Source organism: Pelodiscus sinensis, chromosome 25 (genome assembly GCF_052426305.1).
Source record: "Pelodiscus sinensis isolate ZL-2025 chromosome 25, ASM5242630v1, whole genome shotgun sequence".
NCBI lineage: Eukaryota > Metazoa > Chordata > Testudines > Trionychidae > Pelodiscus > Pelodiscus sinensis.
In genome coordinates this window covers 21,430,287-21,450,038 of record NC_143076.1, presented here as the reverse complement: position 1 = coordinate 21,450,038, position 19,752 = coordinate 21,430,287, and the positions used below count along the sequence as shown (strand labels likewise).

Here is a 19,752-nt window from a genome sequence, read left to right as displayed (position 1 = left end):
AAGGAAGGTAAGTGTCTGTGAATTGCTGATATTAAAGGTAGGGAGAGTGGGATGTTTGTGAGTTAATGGTATTACAGGTGATAATTGGGGAAACTGTCTTGATAATGGGTGAGAAAGTTCAAAGACTTGTTAAGTCCCTGGTGGTAAGTGTCGAATTTTAACATGAATGACAGTTCAGAGGATTCCCTTTCAAGTGCAGATGTAAAAGGTCTTTGTAGCAGAATGCAGGTGGCTAAGTCATTTAGAGAGTGTCCTTTCTGGTTAAAGTGGCAAGAAACTGTTTTCTCTTTGTGATCTTGTCTAATATCTGTTTTGTGGGCATTAATCCTTTGGCGAAGTGTCTGAGATGTTTGTCCAATGTACATAGCAGACGGACACTTTCGGCACATGATAGCGTAGATTATATTTCTGGATGCGCAGGAATATGTGTTCTTGATCTTATAACTCACTTGGTTAGGTCCAATAATGGTATCAGCAGAATGAATATGTGGACAAAGCTGGCAACGGGGTTTGTTGCAAGGGAAGGTACCAGGGTTGGTATTAGTGTGGTATGTCCTGTGGTGGTTGGTAAGAATCATCTTGAGGTTAGGTGGTTGTCTATAGGAGACTATGGGTCTGTCTCCCAGAGCCTCTTTGAGTATGGTATCCTGTTCCAATATAGGCTGTAGTTTCTTGATAATGTGTTGGACAGGTTTAAGTTGGGGGTTGTAGGTGATGACAAGTGGTGTTCTATTGTTGGTTTTCTTGGGTCTGTCTTGAAGTAGATGGTTTCTAGGTATTCGTCTGGCTCTTTCAATTTGCTTTTTTGTTTCTCTGGGTGGGTAGTTGAGATTTATAAATGCTTGGTAGAGATCCTGAAGCTTCTGGTCTCTGTCAGTGGGGTTAGAGCAGATGAGGTAGATTGTAAAGAAATAAAAAGTGATAGAATGGAGAAGACAGAGTCTGTTTGGGCAAAAATCACATTGGGAAAGAAAACTATCAGATCCTCCCCTGGGATAGTGCTTGGGGTGTGTTATAGACCACCAGGATCCAATTTGGATATGGATAGAGACCTCTTTAATGTTTTTAATGAAGTAAATACTCATGGAAACTGCGTAATCATGGGAGATTTCAACTTTCCAGATATAGACTGGAGAACAAGTGCTAGTAATAATAATAGGGCTCAGATTTTCCTAGATGTGATAGCTGATGAATTCCTTCATCAAGTAGTTGCTGAACCAACAAGGGGGGATGCTATTTTAGATTTGGTTTTGGTGAGTAGCGAGGACCTCATAGATGAAATGGTTGTAGGAGACAACCTTGGCTCGAGTGATCATGAGCTAATTCAGTTCAAATTAAATGGAAGGATAAACAAAAATAAATCTGAGACTAGGGTTTTTGATTTCAAAAGGGCTAACTTTAATAAATTAAGGAAATTAGTTAGGGAAGTTGATTGGACTAAAGAAATTATGGACCTTAAAGTGGAGGAGGCCTGGAATTATTTTAAGTTAAAGTTGCAGAAGCTGTCAGAAGCCTGTATCCCAAGAAAAGGGAAAAAATTTATAGGCAGGTGTGTTAGACCAAGCTGGATGAGCAAGCATCTCAGAGAGGTGATTAAGAAAAAGCAGAAACCATATAAGGAGTGGAAAATGGGAGGAATCAGTAAAGAAAGCTACCTTATTGAGGTTGGAGCATGTAGGGACAAAGTGAGAGAGGCTAAAAGTCAGGTAGAGTTGGACCTTGTAAAGGGAATTAAAACCAATAGTAAAAGGTTTTATAGCCATATAAATAGGAAAAAAACAAAAAAAGAAGTAGGACCGCTAATTACTAAGAATGGAGTGGAGGTTAAAGATAATCTAGGAATGGCCCAGTATTTGAACAAATATTTTGCTTCAGTCTTTAATGAGGCTAACGAAGAGCTTAGGGATAATGGTAACTTAACAAATGGGACTAAAGATATGGAGGTAGATATTACCATATCCGAGGTAAAAAACAAACTTGAACAGCTTAATGGGAGTAAATCGGGGGGCCCAGATAATCTTCATCCAAGAATATTAAAGGAACTGGCACATGAACTTGCAAGTCCATTAGCAAAATTTTTTAATAAATCTCTAAACTCAGGGGTTGTACCATTTGACTGGAGAATTGCTAATATAGTTCCGATTTTTAAGAAAGGGAAAAAAGCGACCCGGGTAACTATAGGCCTGTTAGTTTGACATCTGTAGTATGTAAGATCCTGGAAAAAATTTTGAAGGAGAAAGTAGTTAGAGACATTGAGGCTAATAGCAATTGGGACAAATTACAACATGGTTTTACAAAAGGTAGATCGTGCCAAACCAACCTGATCTCCTTTTTTGAGAAAGTAACAGATTTTTTAGATAAAGGAAATACAGTGGATCTAATCTACCTCGACTTTAGTAAGGCATTTGATACAGTACCACATGGGGAATTATTGGTTAAATTGGAAAAGATGGGGATTAATATGAAAGTTGAGAGGTGGATAAGCAACTGGTTAAAGGGGAGACTACAGCGGGTCATATTGAAAGGTGAACTGTCAGGTTGGAGGCAGGTTACTAGCGGAGTTCCTCAGGGATCAGTTTTGGGGCCAATTTTATTTAATCTTTTATGGCTGATCTTGGCACCAAAAGTGGAAGTGTCCTAATAAAATTTGCGGATGACACAAAGTTGGGAGCTATTGCCAATTCAGAAAAGGATCAGGATATCATACAGGAAGATCTGGGCTTAAAGTGCAGCAGGGGAGGTTTAGATTGGACATTAGGAAAAAATTCCTAACTGTCAGGGTGGTCAAATATTGGAATAAATTGCCAAGGGAGGTGGTGGAATCTCCCTCTCTGGAGATATTTAAGAACAGGTTAGACAGACATCTGTCAGGGATGGTGTAGATGGAGCTTGGTCCTGCCTTGAGGGCGGGGGGCTGGACTCGATGACCTCTTGAGGTCCCTTCCAGTCCTATTATTCTATGATTCTATGATTCTATCTGGATGATCTTGTAAATTGGAGTGATAGCAATAGGATGAAATTTAATAGTGAGAAGTGTAAGGTTATGCATTTAGGGATTAATAACAAGAATTTTAGTTAAGCTGGGGACACATCAGTTGGAAGTAACGGAGGAGGAGAAGGACCTCGGAGTCCTGGTTGATTATAGAATGACTATGAGCCGCCATTGTGACATGGCCGTGGAAAAGGCTAATACGATCTTGGGATGTATTAGGCGAGGTATTTCCAGTAGGGATAAGGAGGTGTTAGTGCCATTATACAAGGCATTGGTGAGACCCCATTTGGAATACTGTGTGCAGTTCTGGTCTCCCATGTTTAAGAAGGATGAATTCAAACTGGAACAGGTACAAAGAAGGGCCACTAGGATGATCCGAGGAATGGAAAACCTGTCTTATGAAAGGAGACTCAAGGAGCTTGGCTTGTTTACTTTAACCAAAAGAAGGCTGAGGGGGGACATGATTGCACTTTTTAAATATATTAGAGGGATAAATACCAGGGAGGGAGAGGAATTATTTAAGCTTAATACCAATGTGGACACAAGAACAAATGGATATAAGCTGGCTAGTAGGAAATTTAGACTTGAGATTAGACGAAGGTTTCTAACCATTAGAGGAGTGAGGTTCTGGAACAGCCTTCCAAGGGAAGTAATGGGGGCAAAAGATCTATCTGGCTTCAAGATTAAACTAGATGGGTTTATGAAGGGGATGGTTTGATGAGATAACATGATCTTGGTAACTAATTGACCATTCATTATCAGTGGGAAATAGGTCAATGGAGGGATGATAGGAGTTACTATAGAGAACTTTCTGGGTGTCTGGCTGGTGAGTCTTGCCCACATGCTCAGGGTTTAGCTGATCGCCATATTTGGGATTGGGAAGGAATTTTCCTCCAGGGTAGATTGGCAGAGGCCCTGGAGGTTTTTCGCCTTCCTCTGTAGCATGGGGCACAGATCACAGCTAGAGGATTCTCTGCATCTTGGGGTCTTCAAAGTATTTGAAGGCTTCAATATCTGAGATATAGGTGAGAGGATTATTCTAGGAGGGGTGGGTGAGATTTTGTGGCCTGCACTGTGCAGGGGGTCGGACTAGATGATCATAATGGTCCCTTCTGACCTTAAAGTCTATGAGCTGCCTGCCTGCCCTCGGCACGGGAAGCGAGCCTACTCTCGCCTGTCTGGGGCTCCCTCACTGGCCACTCCCTGCGGTCCTGGGATCATTGTTTCATCCTGAAGGATACCAGTGTTTCATGAACTCTGTGTAGCCCCTCTGAAATATGCTCCACCCTAGAGATGGGTGCTTCGGGCATGTGCACTGCACGCAGACCAAGCCCAGCCTTGGCCCTCCTGTGCACCCACTGGAGAGCAATGAGCTGGGGTTTCAGGGTGTTGCCCTCAGGAGGGTTGGAGCAATGCAGGGCAGAAGTCCACACCCAAAGCTTGTGCACCAATATTGAGGTCCTGGGCTCTTGTTCCGACGCCTGCCACCATGACATCCACCAGTTACTAACAACTGTCTTATAAATATTTAAAAAATGTTCTAGAAGAAAGAACATTAACACAAAGGATAATTAACAAGGTGCATGACTTTAAATATTTATTTATGAAGTCAAATAAAATTAATACTGAAAAATGTTGAGTTGCCAACTTCCTCTGTTTCTAGCCCTCTCCCAGACCCTCCCCCAGCTGGGCTTCTCCCTCAATTAAATCTGGCTTTCCTTTCAGGGAACGATGTTAATTCTCCTTTCAGACTAACATTTCTGAGCTTGTGTAAGAGACACTCTCCATTTCACACTTAGACAACAGCTTCTTGAATATTTTTTGCTCCAGCCCCTGCCTTCCTCATGCCCACCTCTCCTTTTAACCCCTCTTCTCTTGGCACCCACTCCTCCCCTCCCTCTTGCCCCCAAACCTCCCCTCTACCCTACTCTTTCCTCTCCCAGCATCACCCTGTCCCCTCTCCCACCTCCACTGACACCTTCCTATCCTCTCTCCCCTACTCCTCCTGCCCTTTCCCCTCATTGTCTCCTCTTTGGCCTCCTGACATTTGTCTTTCCTCCACCCTGCTCCTTGGTGCCTTCCCCTTTCTTCTTCTGCCTTGGCCCCCTCCACTCCCCTCAGCAGAAACCCCTTTCTCTCTTCACCCCCCCTTCCCTTTAGTTCTCCACCTGCCCCTTCCACCTTCCTGACACCTGCACCCATCAACCCCCTCTAGGCCCCTGGTGCCAGGACTGGGCTGCATGGCGGGTGGCTGCCCCATGTGCCGGGACTGGAGCCAAGGCTGCGGTGCTATTTTTATGTGGATAATTTATGTGGATAATAAGAATCTCCATAATATTAGTTTGGATGTGATCTAAACCCTTGTGCTTAAAAAAAGGCCACTCTTTTTGGAGAAGAGTGAAAAAACACTTCTCTTGTGGCCAGGCTAATCCGTAATCCTGCTTTGTGGGGTTTCAGGTGTTGTCTCTGTTAGAGTGTGTGTGTGCTGGTCTCGAATATGTGCTGGCAGGGCCTATGTCTGTGCTTAGCGGGCAGTAGCTGGAGGATGACCATGCCATTTTGTGACAACTTTCAAAGTTTAGACATTTGTTTTTGTTCCACTTTGGAATGGAAGCAAAACATTTTAAATGTTTTCATCAGAAGAATTTTTTTCAGAGCAGCAGTTTTTGGATCAAAAAGCTCAAGTTTCAATTGTGGTTAGTTTCTGCCTCTCTGGTGACCAGAGAGCCTTGGACCTCAGAAACATTTCTATTGTAAACTTTGGTGAAATCAGTAAGTCTGACTTAATAAAAGACATTTGGTGCCCAAAAAAGAGCTATTTCAACACAGCTACACGGCAGAGATTGTTCCAATCATCTCTGCTCTTAGCCTCTGTAGGATTTTTCATACAAAATGTTATTGGCCAGTCCTAGCAACTCTCTGGGGAGATCGGGATAGGCAGGGGATCCTGCTGTCTTCTAGGAACACTTCAGAGTCATTCATTTTGCTGATCCGTGAAGGGTGCCTTATGGGCTTTCTTTAGGAAACAATGGCTCTGTCCTGGCTCCTCATTTCAAAGTGACGACTTCCTGGTTGAAGGTTTGGGGCTGTCCATGAGATACTTCAGATCAGGGCCGCTTCTGGCATGGTGGGGGCGGGTTAGTGGCATGTGAGAGAGTGGGTATTTATGGCAGGAACCTGTCTTTGTTACCAAATGGACTAGCTGGAGGAGAAGGGCCGGGATGAATATTTTTTGCTTGTTGCATTTCTTTGTCATGCCCCATCTCCACGTATGTGTGCTCATTGGACATTTGCATTCTGTGGGGCATGACAGCACAGCACAGAGAGAGCCCGTGTCTGGTTTCACCTGTGCCCATGTAATTTCAGATTTACTCTGGCCTGAGCACTTCACCAAGTGTTTCCTTGCTGACAAGCAGGGAGGGGTCACTGATGTGGTCAGTCTACCTCATTCTCTAATTGTTTGGATTTAGGTTTTCCCTGTTTCCTTGCTCTCTGCTGCTCTGTGAGGGCACTGCACGCTCCCCTTGGCTGGCTGGTGTGACTGAAGGATTGCACTGCAGTGGTGTCAGTCTGCACTGAAATGTGGAGCTAGCAGGGCAGGCGGATTGGCTGCTGGGTGACTTCCCTGCTCCTTCTGGAGGCGGGGTGAGGGATGGGGGAGCCTCTGCGTTCTTGTGGCTGCATCAGGACTCTGTGTGCTATCATCTTTTCAGCAGGAGCATGATTCACTAGAAACGCCTCCGAGAACACACCAGGATTTCAAGTTTCTTGAAATATCAGCTAGCAATTCTGGGGCTGAGTGTGTGTCAGGTTCACGCCTCGGCCCGGAGTTTCCTCCCCCTCCGTCAATCAGACTGAGACGGCAAGAGACTTATTGAAACAATCTTTTTTTCCTCCTTGTTTAAAGGTCTTTGATTTAAGTCTGCGGCTTGTTGACTGTGCACAGCACCAGATACTTGCCTGCAGTGTTTTGCATTTAGCATCTCAAAAGGCTGTAGAGACACTTATGAAGCGTCTCTTACCCCTCACTGCACTAGATTATTATCTCCATCTTGCTGATGAGGACACTGAGGTGAAGTGTCTTTGCCAATGTCACTCAATGAGACAGTGGCAGAGCAGGGCCTAAAACCCAGGAGCAATGTTCCCTCTCATCTTTTCCATCCATGTGAGGATTTTTTCCATCTAAGTGCAGAATAAATTGTTATGCATACTGAGGCATGTGCACCACCAGTAGAAACCCAAAACCTAGCTGTGGGAGCTCTGCCAATCAGCTGGGCAGCACTGAAATCTCTTCCAAGTGGCTGCAGAAGCGCACAGCTCTTCGGGGAAGCGCTGGTCAGGGGTTCTGGCTCCTTGCTTTAACTACTAGGAATCAAAAGCTGCTGCTGTCTGTAGAGCTGCTGGGCAAGGGTAAGGCTTCTGCCCTGTCTTGTCACTAATTGTCAAGGGAGCCACATTTCTGTGCAGCCTTGTTCTTTGATGTGTCCTTCCCAAGTATATATGTTTGTCATTTGTCACCCTGGATCCATGTGGACACTTCCCAGTGGATCTTCCATGGCCTGAATGTTTGACATGTCTGTCGGAGTCCAGTTTCTTGAAGCTTCTTATCTATCCCTTCACCTCACAGATGGGGGAGAGACACTGATGGCGGAAGCAGCTTATCTCTTTATGTATCTTCAACAGGATGCAACAGTTGCAGCTGTTGAAGTCACTGTAAAAACTTGTAGGCAGTCACTTCTGCCTGCAATCTTGTTGGATCTCACAAGCTAAGGGAGGCCAGGCTTACAGGGTGTCTACATTACCAGTTTTGCCAAACCTAATGGCGACACCCAGAAGTCACCAAAACAAAGTTGTTCAAGCGTATTCAAGCTTGCTCCTTCTGTTGACAGATTGTGTCCACGTTTTTAGCTCCCCTGTTGATAGCAGGAGCAATGCGTTGTATCTGTCCCACAGAGCCTGGCAACACCATCTGCTGCTAGGTGTTGTGGGACCACATAGCAGAGTGTGGAACATCTTGGGACCGTGCAAAAGGCTCCGTCAGGCACAGCTTTGTTCAGGGGCTCCAGGCATCCTTTCGTGCCTTTTTTCCAACTGCCATTCTCTGCTGTGCACTCCAACGTCTGCAGCAAGAAAAGAATGGATCCCGCCCTTCTCTTGCACGCTCAGTTAACTGTCGTGAGCACCTTGTGCATGCAGGGAGATCATCTTGACATCACTGGAAGGGGAAGAAAACTCCTCTGCCCAACACCGCCGAGAGGTCCCCTCCAAGCACACAGTCCAAGCTCTAGGAGGTTTGGAAGGGAACCAGGGCTGCTGTGCGGTCAGTTTCCGTGTCTTACAATGGTTTGGATGCAGTGTCAGTAGAGAAGGTCTGTCTGTCTGTGCCAAGCCATTTTTCCAAAGACTGCGCGGCCGCCATTATGCAAATGAAGCACAGGAAAGTCAAATCTCAGCTTCATTTGCCATTTTGATCTGTTTAATTTACATCCCTCTTTCAAAACAGGGATACAGTTTAGACATACCCTTTGTCCCCAGGAAGCTCGAGTCCTCCTGCTGCCCTGTGCTGCTGCTGCTGCCCCGTGCTGCTGCCTCTGTATCAGGTGGGAGCCAGTCTGTGTGGGGAACTGACTTTTAAACCGGCTCATCTTATGGACTGGCTCTTGTCTCTAATGCAGAGGCAGAAGCAGGGGGTGACAGTGGCTGGGAGTGCGTTGGCTCCCAGCCTTGCCTCCAGGGAGCTTTTTAGTAACCATGTAACCAATATTTTTTTTGCAACTACATGATTACTAAAATAAACTTTTATCTAACATCCCTAGTCTGTGGCTGACGGGGGTACCCCAGGGAGGCACGGTCTGTTGATCTCGAGTGCATGTGGGGTGCAAAGAAGGTTTTAATTGAGAGCTGGCAGTTTTTGTCAATGAAAATGGATGTTTTCCCTGATAAAAGTTGTGTAGCTATTTGAACGTTCTTGCAGCTTTGTTGGCAAAAGGCACGTTTTCCTCGACACAACTTGTCAGTGTAGACAAAGCCTTAGTTAGACCTTGACTAGGGAACCTTGGCAGGGGGTTGAGTCTGGATTGGGGGTTGGCAGTGTTGGGAATAGGAGCAGCCATAGGCTGAAATAACGGGGCTATGGATTTGTATGGAGGGGCGCTGACAGTTGGGTATGGCGAGCCCAGGGGTGGACTTTGTAGAGGGCTGTTGGTCAGGATTGAGACCGCACCAGAGAGCGTCGTGTGGCTGCCTGGACTGTGGCTCAGGGGCATGGTGATAACTCACCCGATTCTAAGGGTGCGAGAACTGAGGCAAAGGCCTGCTCTGAAGAGGAATCTTTCTCGGCCATGGCTTGGCTAGGCAAATGGCAGCAGCTCGCTGGCTGTAGTGGTTACTAGGTCCCCCACAGTGGCTGGATCCTAGTCTAGACTAATTTTAACGTGTTTAAGTGACTTGATTTTAAATGTGACCTATTGTCCAAGTCAAGGCATGGCCTGAAAGGGGCTTTGCCAATTGCCCTAGAACGGAGATGGGCCGGGAGCAAGCAGGACTCTGCTTTGGAGAATACCTTGCAATGGGGAACAGTAAAAGGCACTTCCTATCCATAGAGAGGACTCCGCCTTGTGAGTGTTAGGCCATGTGTCTTTGGGGACGGGGTCTCTTAGCTCTTGTTGGCGTTCAGTGGCCTTTGGATATGGCGCTGACGTACTTGTGCTGTATTGCTGAGCTCTTGGTGCGTGGCTCTATCCTCCTTTGTCCTTTCGCCTGCACTTGGACAGCTAACTCCTACCGAGACACGAGTGCTCTGTCCTCGTGCTGTGCAGCTCAAAGGGGCAGCCAGAGAGTTAATGACTGAAGGGGGAACCATGAGCATTGCTGTAGTAAGCTGTGCCTTTGAGCTGGCTGCCCTGGCTCCCACAGGATCCATAGTAACCAAGTTAATCTGTTCGCTGGTTTTGTCACCCATGGACTATGGATGTTCCAAGCGCTGGGGCTTCTATGAGAGAACGTCCCAGTCTGAATTCCCCTTGAGAGGCTGTCTTGTCTCAAGGAGCTCTCCGGCCTGCCTGGCTGGTACGTCTCAAGCACTTCGACTCTCTAAGGCTGTGGTCCCCAACACGGTGCCCGCGGGGGCATTTGCATGCGCCCGCCAGGAGCTCGGGGCTGGCCTGGCCCCGGGCACATGGCACGGCGCTTGCGGGGGGAGCGCCGGCCCCGGGCGCGCGGCTATGGGGGGCCCCGGGCATGCGGCTATGGGGGGGGCCGCCCCCGGGCGCGCAAGTGTCCCCGCCCCCTGGCGCCCGGCAGGCGAACGGCCACGCCCCCTGGCGCCCGACAGCCTCAAAAGGTTGGGGACCACTGCTTTAAGGGAATGGCTACTGGCAAGAAGGATGGTGGCATCTCTCTGCCTGCCAGCAGAGCCCCGGTCTCAAGTCAAGCATGTGACCCTCAGGGCTGCAGTGCAGTGTGCTGCAGAGACTGTTGGCTTCTCTGGGCTCTCCCAGCAGCCGGCAAAGGCTGCAGGCCACCAGCTGCAGGGCTTGCTTTCTGGAATGCCGTCTGGCAGTAACAGCCACTTCCACAGGGACTGAAGGCTCCCTGCGGGCAGCCTGTGTGCTTAATGCTGCAGTTCGCACCATATGGACCTTCTCCTCCTCTTCGCTCATCCTCCCAGTGTCTCCTTCCCTGTTCTGCTCCCCTCCCCCTGCAAGCAGTTAGCTCGAGCAATTGGCCAGGCGCTGGGACAGCAGCACTGACATAAATCTCTCCTGGTGTGGAATGAGGGGTATAAATATCTAGAGAGTGATGTGATCTTTCCAGCTGCTATTAATAGGTCCCTAGAGAGAGCGAGCAAGCAAGCGAGACTGGCTGACACTTAAAGGGCTAGCGACTCCCTTATGTGCTGTGAGAATTAATCAGCGCTGTGGCTCACCATCTTCCTCTAGGCTAAGGCAGAGCCCTCTGCGAGGTGTGTGAGGATGAGGAGGAGGGAGTGGCTGATGACTGGCTAGTTAGGAAGCAGTGCAAGGCCAACTGATGCAGGAGGGACCCCACTTCACTAACTAGAAATGCCTGGGCAGGCTGTGTGGCAGCGCTGCACTTGCAGGGTGTCTGCTGTGTCCCGTGGCCTGTCTGGCTTGGTCTTTCCCCAGCTGTAAAATGTGGGGTCATGGCACCTCCCTCGCCATCAGGTGAAACTGAGGCACAACACTATGAAGGAACTTGCCAGGGGTCATGTGGGGAACTGGTGGGAGGTTGTCTGAGTTCGTCTTGGCTGACCTGACCCTGAGGCTGTTGCAGTCTCTTGGACAGCACAGATCCTGCTGCATGGAGAGGGTCTTGGCTTGTCCCCCTTGTGTGTCCCCAGATCCGCTCTGAGCTGGTCAGAAAGGGCATATGCTGAGCTGATTCTGTTCTATTTAGAGTCCTGGGGGTTGGGTTGGTGCCCAGTGCTTCTGGCCCCTGGGTGGCAGAAATAGCTGTGTGCAGCATATGGGCAGCCCCGCATCCTGCAGCAGAGCCCTGGCAGGGCTGGTGGCCTGGATATGGAGTGGTAGGTGATCTCTTTGCCCGTGTCCAGGAGGGGGCTTCTTCTGTGGGCAGGGTGGTAGCTGCAGGATCGTGTGTTCAACGGAATGAACAAGCAGAGAACAACACAGCAGCTTCCACAAGCAGCTGGCTGGAGCGCGCCCCCCCCCCCCAAGATTGAAATGGAGTGAAGGGGAGTGTCTATCTTTGGAGCCCACATTACAGAAAGACAGGGGGTGTCTCTGGAAGTCCTGGCATAGGATGGAGGGTTGGGATACAATTTGCCCTGTTCCTTTCTCAAGTGCAGGAGCCATCTTGCACGGCTGGTGGTTTGTCAGGAGCAGACGCTGCTCTGCCTGACTCTGGCCTAGTGACTCCAAGTGCACTTGCCGTTTCCTCTTCTCCCTTTGTGGTACTGCGTTAGCTCTGGGACGGCTGCGGAGCCTCACTGGGATTAGTACTCCCTGCTAAAGCGAGTTTTGTCAAGGGAGTCCGGGTCCATTGCAAGCAGGGGCTGGGAACCCGGAGCCAGTGGCAGTCCCAGCCAAGCCCCAGTGCAGGACTGGGAGCTGCCAGCCAGTCTGGTCCCCAGACAGGATCCCACTTAGTCAACTGGTTAAACATTAGGTCAACCTAATGTGACCTGGTTAACCAGGATTTTACATTCCTTATCTAGAACATCCCTGAAAGGTGTTTGTCTGGAGGTTTCTAAGATGTTAAAGCTGGAGATTGCACACCTCCCTAGGTAACTTGTCCCAGTGCTTAACTACCCTGACAGGAAGCTTTTCCTGATGCCCAATCTAAATGTCCCTTGGGGCAATTTAAACCCACCTCCTCTTGGCCTGTCCTCAGTGGCCAAGGAGGACAGTTTTATCACCTTGCCCCTTATAACAACCTTTTATCTACTTGTGAGCTATAATCATGCCTCCCTCCCAGTCGTGTTTTTTCCAGACCAAACGAACTTTTTTTTTTTTTTTTTGGTCTTTGTGGGCATAGTTTCTAGACCTTTAATAATGTTCATTATTCTCCTTTGGATTTTCTCCACTTTGTCCACATATGTCTGAAAGCATGGAAAAATTATGCTGGGTGTCCTTCCATTCAAGAGAGGACAACCCTTGAGTGAAAATAGCACCATTTTATTCATACCACATTGAAGTAGTTTGTGTGTATATACTGAAGATGAAAGAGTGTAGCCATGTAAACATGTAAGCATGAGCTTATGGGTTCCCCAAATGGCTACACACAGCTCCCCGTCCAGCTCTGAGGGAGCACCCATCACCCCATGCAGCTGCCTCTGATACAACTCCAGGTGTGCACTGGCTGCCTGTGCGTAACGGTATTAGCGCTGAAATTCTCAGTGGTTACACACATTTTGACATCTCTAATATATACACATTGAAGCGCTGGGCTGGGTTCCCTAGCGAGGGGGAGGAATCTCCATCCCTAGAGGTTTTTAAGTCCCAGCTTGACAAAGCCCCGGCTGGGATGATTTAGGTTGGTCCTGCTTTGGGCAGGGGGCTGGACTCGACTCCCGAGGTCTCTTCCAGCCCAAGGATTCTGTGGCATGCCTGCATATTTTTTTTGGTGGAATTGTTTTCCTGTGTGTCATAGGTCTTATGCTGCTTCCAGCTAAGGAGAATTCTCCTTTAGCTCAAGTGGTCAGGGCCTGATTTTTGCCTTTGACAAATCTGGTTCTATCCTAGAATCATAGAATAGAACCATAGAGCTGGCAGAGACCTCAGGAGTCATCAAGTCCAGCCCCCTGCTCTAGGCAGGACCAATCCCAACTAAATCAACCCGGCCAGGGCTTTGTCAAGCCGAGACTTAAACACCTCTAGGGATGGAGACTCCACCACCTCTCTAGGGAACCCATCCCAGAGCTTCCCCACCCGCCTAGGGAAATAGTTTTCCTAATATCCAACCTGGACCTCCCCCACTGCAACTTGAGCCCATTGCTCCTTGTTCTTCCACCACTGAGAGCAGCCTCAGGAAGTTGAAGGCTGCTATCAAATGCCCCCTCACTCTCCTCTTCTGCCGACTAAACAAACCCAAATCCCTTAGTCTCTCCTCATAGGTCATGCCCTCCAGCCCCCTAATTGTTTTGGTCGCCTTCTGCTGGACCCTCTCCAATACTTCCACATTGTTTCTATGGGGGGGAGGTGGCCCAGAACTGTACACAATATTCCGGATGTGGCCTCACCTGAGCCAAATAAAGTGGAATAATCACTTCTCTAGATCTGCTGGCAGTGCTCCTCCTAATGCAACCTAATATGCCATTAGCCTTCTTGGCTACAAGGGACACTGTTGACTCATCCAGCTTCTCATCCACTGTAACCCCCAGGTCCTTATCTGCAGATCTGCTACTTAGCCATTCAGTCCTCAGCCTGTAACCATGCTTGGGATTCTCCGTTCCAAGTGCAGGACTCTGCACTTGTCCTTGTTGAACCTCATCAGATTTCTTTTGGCCCAATCCTCTAATCTGTCCAAGTCACTCTGGACCCTATCCCTGCCCTCCAGCTTATCTACCTCTCCGCCTAGCTTATTGTCAACTGTGATCTTGCTGAGGGTGCAATCCATCCCCTCAGCGAGGTCATTAATAAAGATGTTGAACAAAACAGGTCCAAGAACAGGACACTCTGCTAGAAACTGACTGCCAACCTGACATCGAGCCGTTGATCACTACCCGCTGGGCCCGACAGTCTAGCCAGCTTTCTATCCATCTTACAGTCCATTTATCCAGTCCGTATTCCCTTAACTTGTTGGCAAGAATATTGTGGGAGACCGTATCAAAAGCCTTGCTAAAGTCAAGGTATATCTCATCCACTGACTTACCCATATCCACAGAGCCGGTTACCTCATCATAGAAGCTAGTCCGATTGGTCAGGTACAACTTGCCCTTCGTGAATCCATGCTGACTGTTCTTGATCACTTTTCCCTCTTCCAAGTGCTTCAAAATGGATTCCTTGAGGCATCCACCTTGAAGTTCCCCACAGCCAGATATGCAGCACCATGAAAGCTGTTTTCTTCTAGGCCCCTGATGTAGCATGTAAGTACAGGAAACCCTCATCATTTGCAATGGATGTGTTCCCACATCCACTGTGAATGGCAAAATTAATGAAAACTGGGAGCACTGCTCCCAGTCCCTGCTGTGCAGCCGCTGCTGCTCCTAAATGCACCGGGAACCATGGGGAACTTGCTGTGGTGCACGACAGCTGCAGCGAGACCCTGTGGCACCTAGTCTCTGCTGCACGCCCAGGCTGGCACAGGAGACCTGTGAATACACTGAAGTCACAAGGGTCTCCTGAATGCAACTTAGAAAGCGTTGTGGTGTGAATCCCGTTATTCCCAGCAGAAAGGCCTTGCAAAGTTTACTTTTCTTTTTTTAGAGTGGAGAGGTGAGGTCATGGTTGACCCAGAATGTAGCACATTGTGTTCGGTTTCCCCCAGTTGTTCATTCCTAGTGATGTTGAGTGTGCCAGGACTACTGAACTGGGCGTTGTGGACTTTGCTAATAGTTGGAGCCCCACAAATCTGTGAATATCCACAGACGTGGTTATAGACTGGATGTGTGTACAAACCTTGCATGTACGCAGGGCTGTGCTAATAGTGGTAGGTGAGATTGCAGTCCCTTCAGCAGGGGTTGGGGACAGGCACGAGGGGTGCAAGTGCCTTTGATGGAGGAAGGGGAGGAGGCACTTGGGTCGTAGGCGCCCAGGATGGCTTCTGGGAAGGCCCATGCGCGCTCTGAGGGGAGACGTGGGGCACGGGGATTTTACTTGTTGATTTTTTAAAATTATTTGATTTTATTTATTTATTTATTGCAGGCAGTTTGACCAAAGGGAAGCAGCAGCAGGGACTTGGAGCTCCCTTCACTGTCGCTGTGAGAAGTTTTAGCCAATCAAATGCACCCTGACAATAAACTGACCAATCATGGAAAGACAGGTAACAGCGGCACCCAGTCCCAGCATCATAATGTGAGTCAAGGAGCCACCTGCAGCCTGGGCTCTAAGGGCGTGGGGGCGGGAAATCATGGCAGCAAAGCCAATCAGATTTCTCCTGGCAACTCTGGACTGAAGAACAGCCAGAACGCTGTCCCAAACTTTGGGTCCTTGAAGGGCAAAGTGAAACGGGAACGAAGCATCTCGGTGGACTCGGGAGAGCAGCAGGAAGCCAGCACCCCCTCCCTGGACACGGAACTAAAAGGTGAGGCTCAAAACCCTGCCTTGGCAACGCTTCTCTGCCCCCTGCATCCTAGTGGGAACTGGATATGGAGCATCTAAGCCTTTCCTGCACCCTGTGACCCTGCAGTGCCCCTGCTGGACCAAGTGTGGGCTTCCCCACTCAGCCTGTGCTCCTGCCCCGCTGGGTTGCCTTCTCCCAGCAGGAGGTGCTGGACTAGAGTAACCAAGAGCTCACTCATGGCTTGTGTTCCTACACTACTGTTCACAGCGCTTCTGCCGGGAAATGCTTGGATTGCGCTGGGTGGCAGCATCACGCCAGACAACCTACCTGTTCTTGTGAGCTCTGGTTTTCTAGCTTCTGGGGCCCTAGTGAGCTGCAGCTGCTCATCAGGTGTTGTGGTGAAAATCCCCTGCTAGTGCAGATTCCAAACCCAGAACTGCGGCTGATTTTATTCATTGTCTAATTGCTATTGCCAAAGATCTGACTCTCTGGGGGGCCCTCACAGCTGTCGTGTTTCTGCCCAGCTATGGTTGGAGGGAGTTGGTGTGAAGGTCACTGGCTGGAGAACTAGTGGTGGTGTTTACACTGGATGGCTTCTGAGTTCAATCCCGTGGTTTCTGGAAAAGTGCAGAGTCATCATTTCCTGCCCATTGGCTTCCCTGTTCTTAACAGCTTCCCATAGCCTTGTTGGGGCCTACAGAGCGCTCATGTGTGGCATTGCGACAACAGATGTGTGGGCGTTTTGCCAGAGTGTTGTGAAGTGAGAACCCCAGGCAGTATCTTTGGTTCCTCTTAGGGGCCATCTTCACACCTGGTAGCCTGGAGCTGCTGTTCTCAGAGTAGCGCTGCTGCCCTGACCCACAAGCCAGCATGTTTCACGATCCAAGACCTCTTCAGGCTTCTGTAGGAATATAGAATCTGGCAGGCTGGCTCAGACCAAGATGCACCTAGCCCAGTGTCTTGTCCCTGGCCAGTGCTAGCTGCTCCAAAGCAAGCTTCAGGAAGCACTGTTATGGGCTCTGACCTGCAAATAGAGAAGGTTTCTTCCTTAGTGACACAGGAGGTTGGCTAATGCCCTGGAATGTGATAGTTCATAGCCCTGGCTAATGGGATGGGAGTGTTCTTGTTATCCATGTAAATGTTCAATCCTTTATTGAATCCAACTGTGCTTCTGGCTCATTATACTGTAGCAGTGAGTTTAACAGGTGAATTATTAAACTAACTCACTCTTGAATGTCTGGATCTTCTGTGGAAGTTCTTTGGCTTCCCAGTTCTGCTAGAGATTATACCTTGACTCTGGCCTGACCAAGAGGCTCAATGAGCATGTGCTGTCTTGGGGGTTACAGCAGAGGACTGAAAGACACCACTCCTGGGTTCTTTCCAGCTCCGACATTGACATCTGTGTGACTTTAGGCAAATCTTTTTTTCCCCTGTCTCCGAGCCTCAGTACATCCCTCTGTGAAATGGGGACAATACCCGTCTTGAAAAGTGCTTTGAGATCCTTAGGTGACAGGTGTCTTAAAATTGCAGGGTATTATGGCACCAATCCCACAAATAGTCCTAAACTTCCCTTCCATTTTCACTCTTGGAAACCTCTATCCCACGGCCTTGGGCTTAGTGCCAAAGCCTTCCCTTGCTCACAGCAAGAGCCAAGCAGCATTTGGATATATGGATTCCTTTCAAAGAATAATAAAGTATCTCTTATTCCAAGCTGCTTGTGTTTATAGAGATGCCGCCTGAGTCTCCTTCTCTGAGGTAGTTGATGAGGAAATTCACTAGCAAAGATCTGTGCAGCATTCTCTTTCCCAGTCACGTGCTGTGGCTGGGCTGATGTGAATTCAAGGCTACGCCCCAAAACATTGATGCTGGGTTGTCAGTGTTAATCCCTGCTGTAGGTTACCCTTTCCTCGTGCATGCTGGGTGGTGAGGATTGTCCTGGGTGCCTGTGGAAGTTATTGCCAGGGTAGCTGTAACTGGATTAAAAAAAAGAATTAGATAAGTTTATGGAGAATCTCTCCAAAGGTGACTATTAGCCAAGATTGTCACAGTGACCACCGCAGGCTCTGGGTGTCCCATGCCCTCTGACTGCCAGAAGCTGAGACTGGACAACAGGGGATGGCTCTTTTATTAATTGCCTGTTCCGGTCATTCTCTCAGAAGCACCTGGCTGTGCTATTGTCGGATTACAGGATGCTGGACTAGATGGACTTGGTCTGACCCAGTGTGGCCACACCAGGGCTCTGGTGGTGGTGGGGTGGGACAGCCAGGTTGTGAACATGACAAAGCCCTGGGAGGGTGACACACTGCTCTACTGCCTTGATGTGAGACCATTGACTCCAGGGGGTGGGAAGCTATCTCTGGGGCAAAAGCGACGTCCCTGCCCCAGTGCAGCATGTGCTTGTTGCACTGGCCTACCTGAGCTGCCTCAGTTGTGTCCCTGGCTCCCTTCCCCCTTTATTTCTGTTCAGATTGGCACCAGTTGCCATTTGGCTTCTGTTCTGGAGGCAGGAAGAGATGCATGAAAACCAGTGGTGCATTTCTCCCTGCCAGTCCACAGTAGAGATGTAAAATCTCGATCGATCAGTTCAAGGTCAGATTAACCTAACGTTTAACTGGGTAACTGACTAAGTGGGATCCATGCGGGGGACCACTGCAGCCCAGCTGGAGCAGCCCCTGTCCTCAGCAAGCCGCCTGCGGGGCTGGAGCATCCCCTGCCTGCAGCAGGCAGGGAACTGCCCCAGCCTCCGCCAGTTACTGGTTAACTGGAATTGGTAAGCGTTACCACTATGGGTGCTGCTTACCAGTTAACCTTGCGCATCCCTGGTCATGATTCCCAGTTCTGGATTCAAGATTCTGGGGGGAGTCTAAGCACTGAGGCCCGGATGGCCAGGGAGAGAGCTCGTTGTGCCCAGCTGGGAGTATGAGGCCCATGCAGGGCGGGAGAGGATCTTGGCTGAAACTGAGAGGGGCACATGTGGGCAGGATGCCAGGAGAGCTGGCTGCCTGGGGAGTTGTCTCCCAAAAGGAGAGCAGGAGCCTCATTGCTTGGTGCATTTCAGCTACTCAGGGCAAACCTCTGGGGGATGGGAGGGTCCTGTTGGGACCAATCCTGCTGCAGTCAGCAAGGAGATGGGAGTTGACAAGCTTCTGCTGAGCCTCCCGTCCATCTGTTGTGCCAGACTGTGCTCTGGTAAATGGCGGAGACGGCTGGGCTCTCCCATCCAGCGCCCCAGCAGCCGCTCTGCCTCCCGCAGCTCCAGGACGGTGCTGGGGCTCCCTGACCGACGATCTCTTGGTGTTGTAAATTGTTCTGTGGCAGCAGTTTGGGCCCAGCCCAGGCCGTGATCCCGCCCCCAGTGCGAGGAATGGCTGTGTAGAGCAGGGGTCCTGGCAGCAGGGCTCCCACCTGGCCTCTGACTGCTACATGCCTCCTTGCAAAGCTGTGGTAGCAGGGGGACTATTGACTACGGCACAAGCAGATCCTTGCTGCAGGCACGTTGCAGTTCAGCCACTGCTCTCGGGCCGGAGATGGACAGGCTGCTTCCAAGTTGTGCACTGCAGGAGGGAGGCTCAGTGTCAGCCCTGCACTTTGGGGGTAGCAGGGCCTCTGACCCACAGTAGGTCACTTCTGCTGTTGGGCTGGAGTCGACATGGCTCCATGCTAGGTGAGGTCGCTGTGGTTTAGTGCAGGGAGCAGCCAGGCCGATTGTCAGGGCCAGGGTGAGGCCTGGCATGGACAGCTGAACTGCTGTATGTTTGCCCTTCTGTGCATTGGACTCCCCCTGGCTGGCTTTGTTATCACAACGCTGTGTGCCAGGAGAGGAGGGACAGAGCCCCAGCCAACGCTGTCCATAGCTGTGCGGTGGCACTTCCTGCTTTCCGACGGTTCTGTCTCATTGCAGGTGAGGTGGCTCCTCGCAGCAAGCGTCGGTGTGTGCTGGAGAGGAAACAGCCATACAGCGGGGACGAATGGTGCTCAGGCCCAGACAGCGAGGAGGACGACAAACCCATCAGCAGCACACACAGTGAGTACAGTACCCCCTCCCCACACAGCCC

The 19,752-nt window shown here is 49.6% G+C and overlaps 1 protein-coding gene across 3 annotated transcripts in view; it reads left to right on the top strand.

Moving 5' to 3' along the window:
- The window catches only part of BCL9L (BCL9 like), a 92,773-nt gene that overhangs the window by 48,716 nt on the left and 24,305 nt on the right, over nt 1–19,752 (top strand). For all 3 annotated transcript variants that reach the window (XM_006120928.5, XM_075909572.2, XM_075909571.2), the window contains exons 2-3: nt 15,340–15,718; nt 19,599–19,721. In XM_006120928.5, coding sequence (XP_006120990.2) covers nt 15,418–15,718; nt 19,599–19,721 — 424 coding nt within the window. In that variant the 5' untranslated portion in view covers nt 15,340–15,417. The remainder of the gene's footprint in view (nt 1–15,339; nt 15,719–19,598; nt 19,722–19,752) is intronic.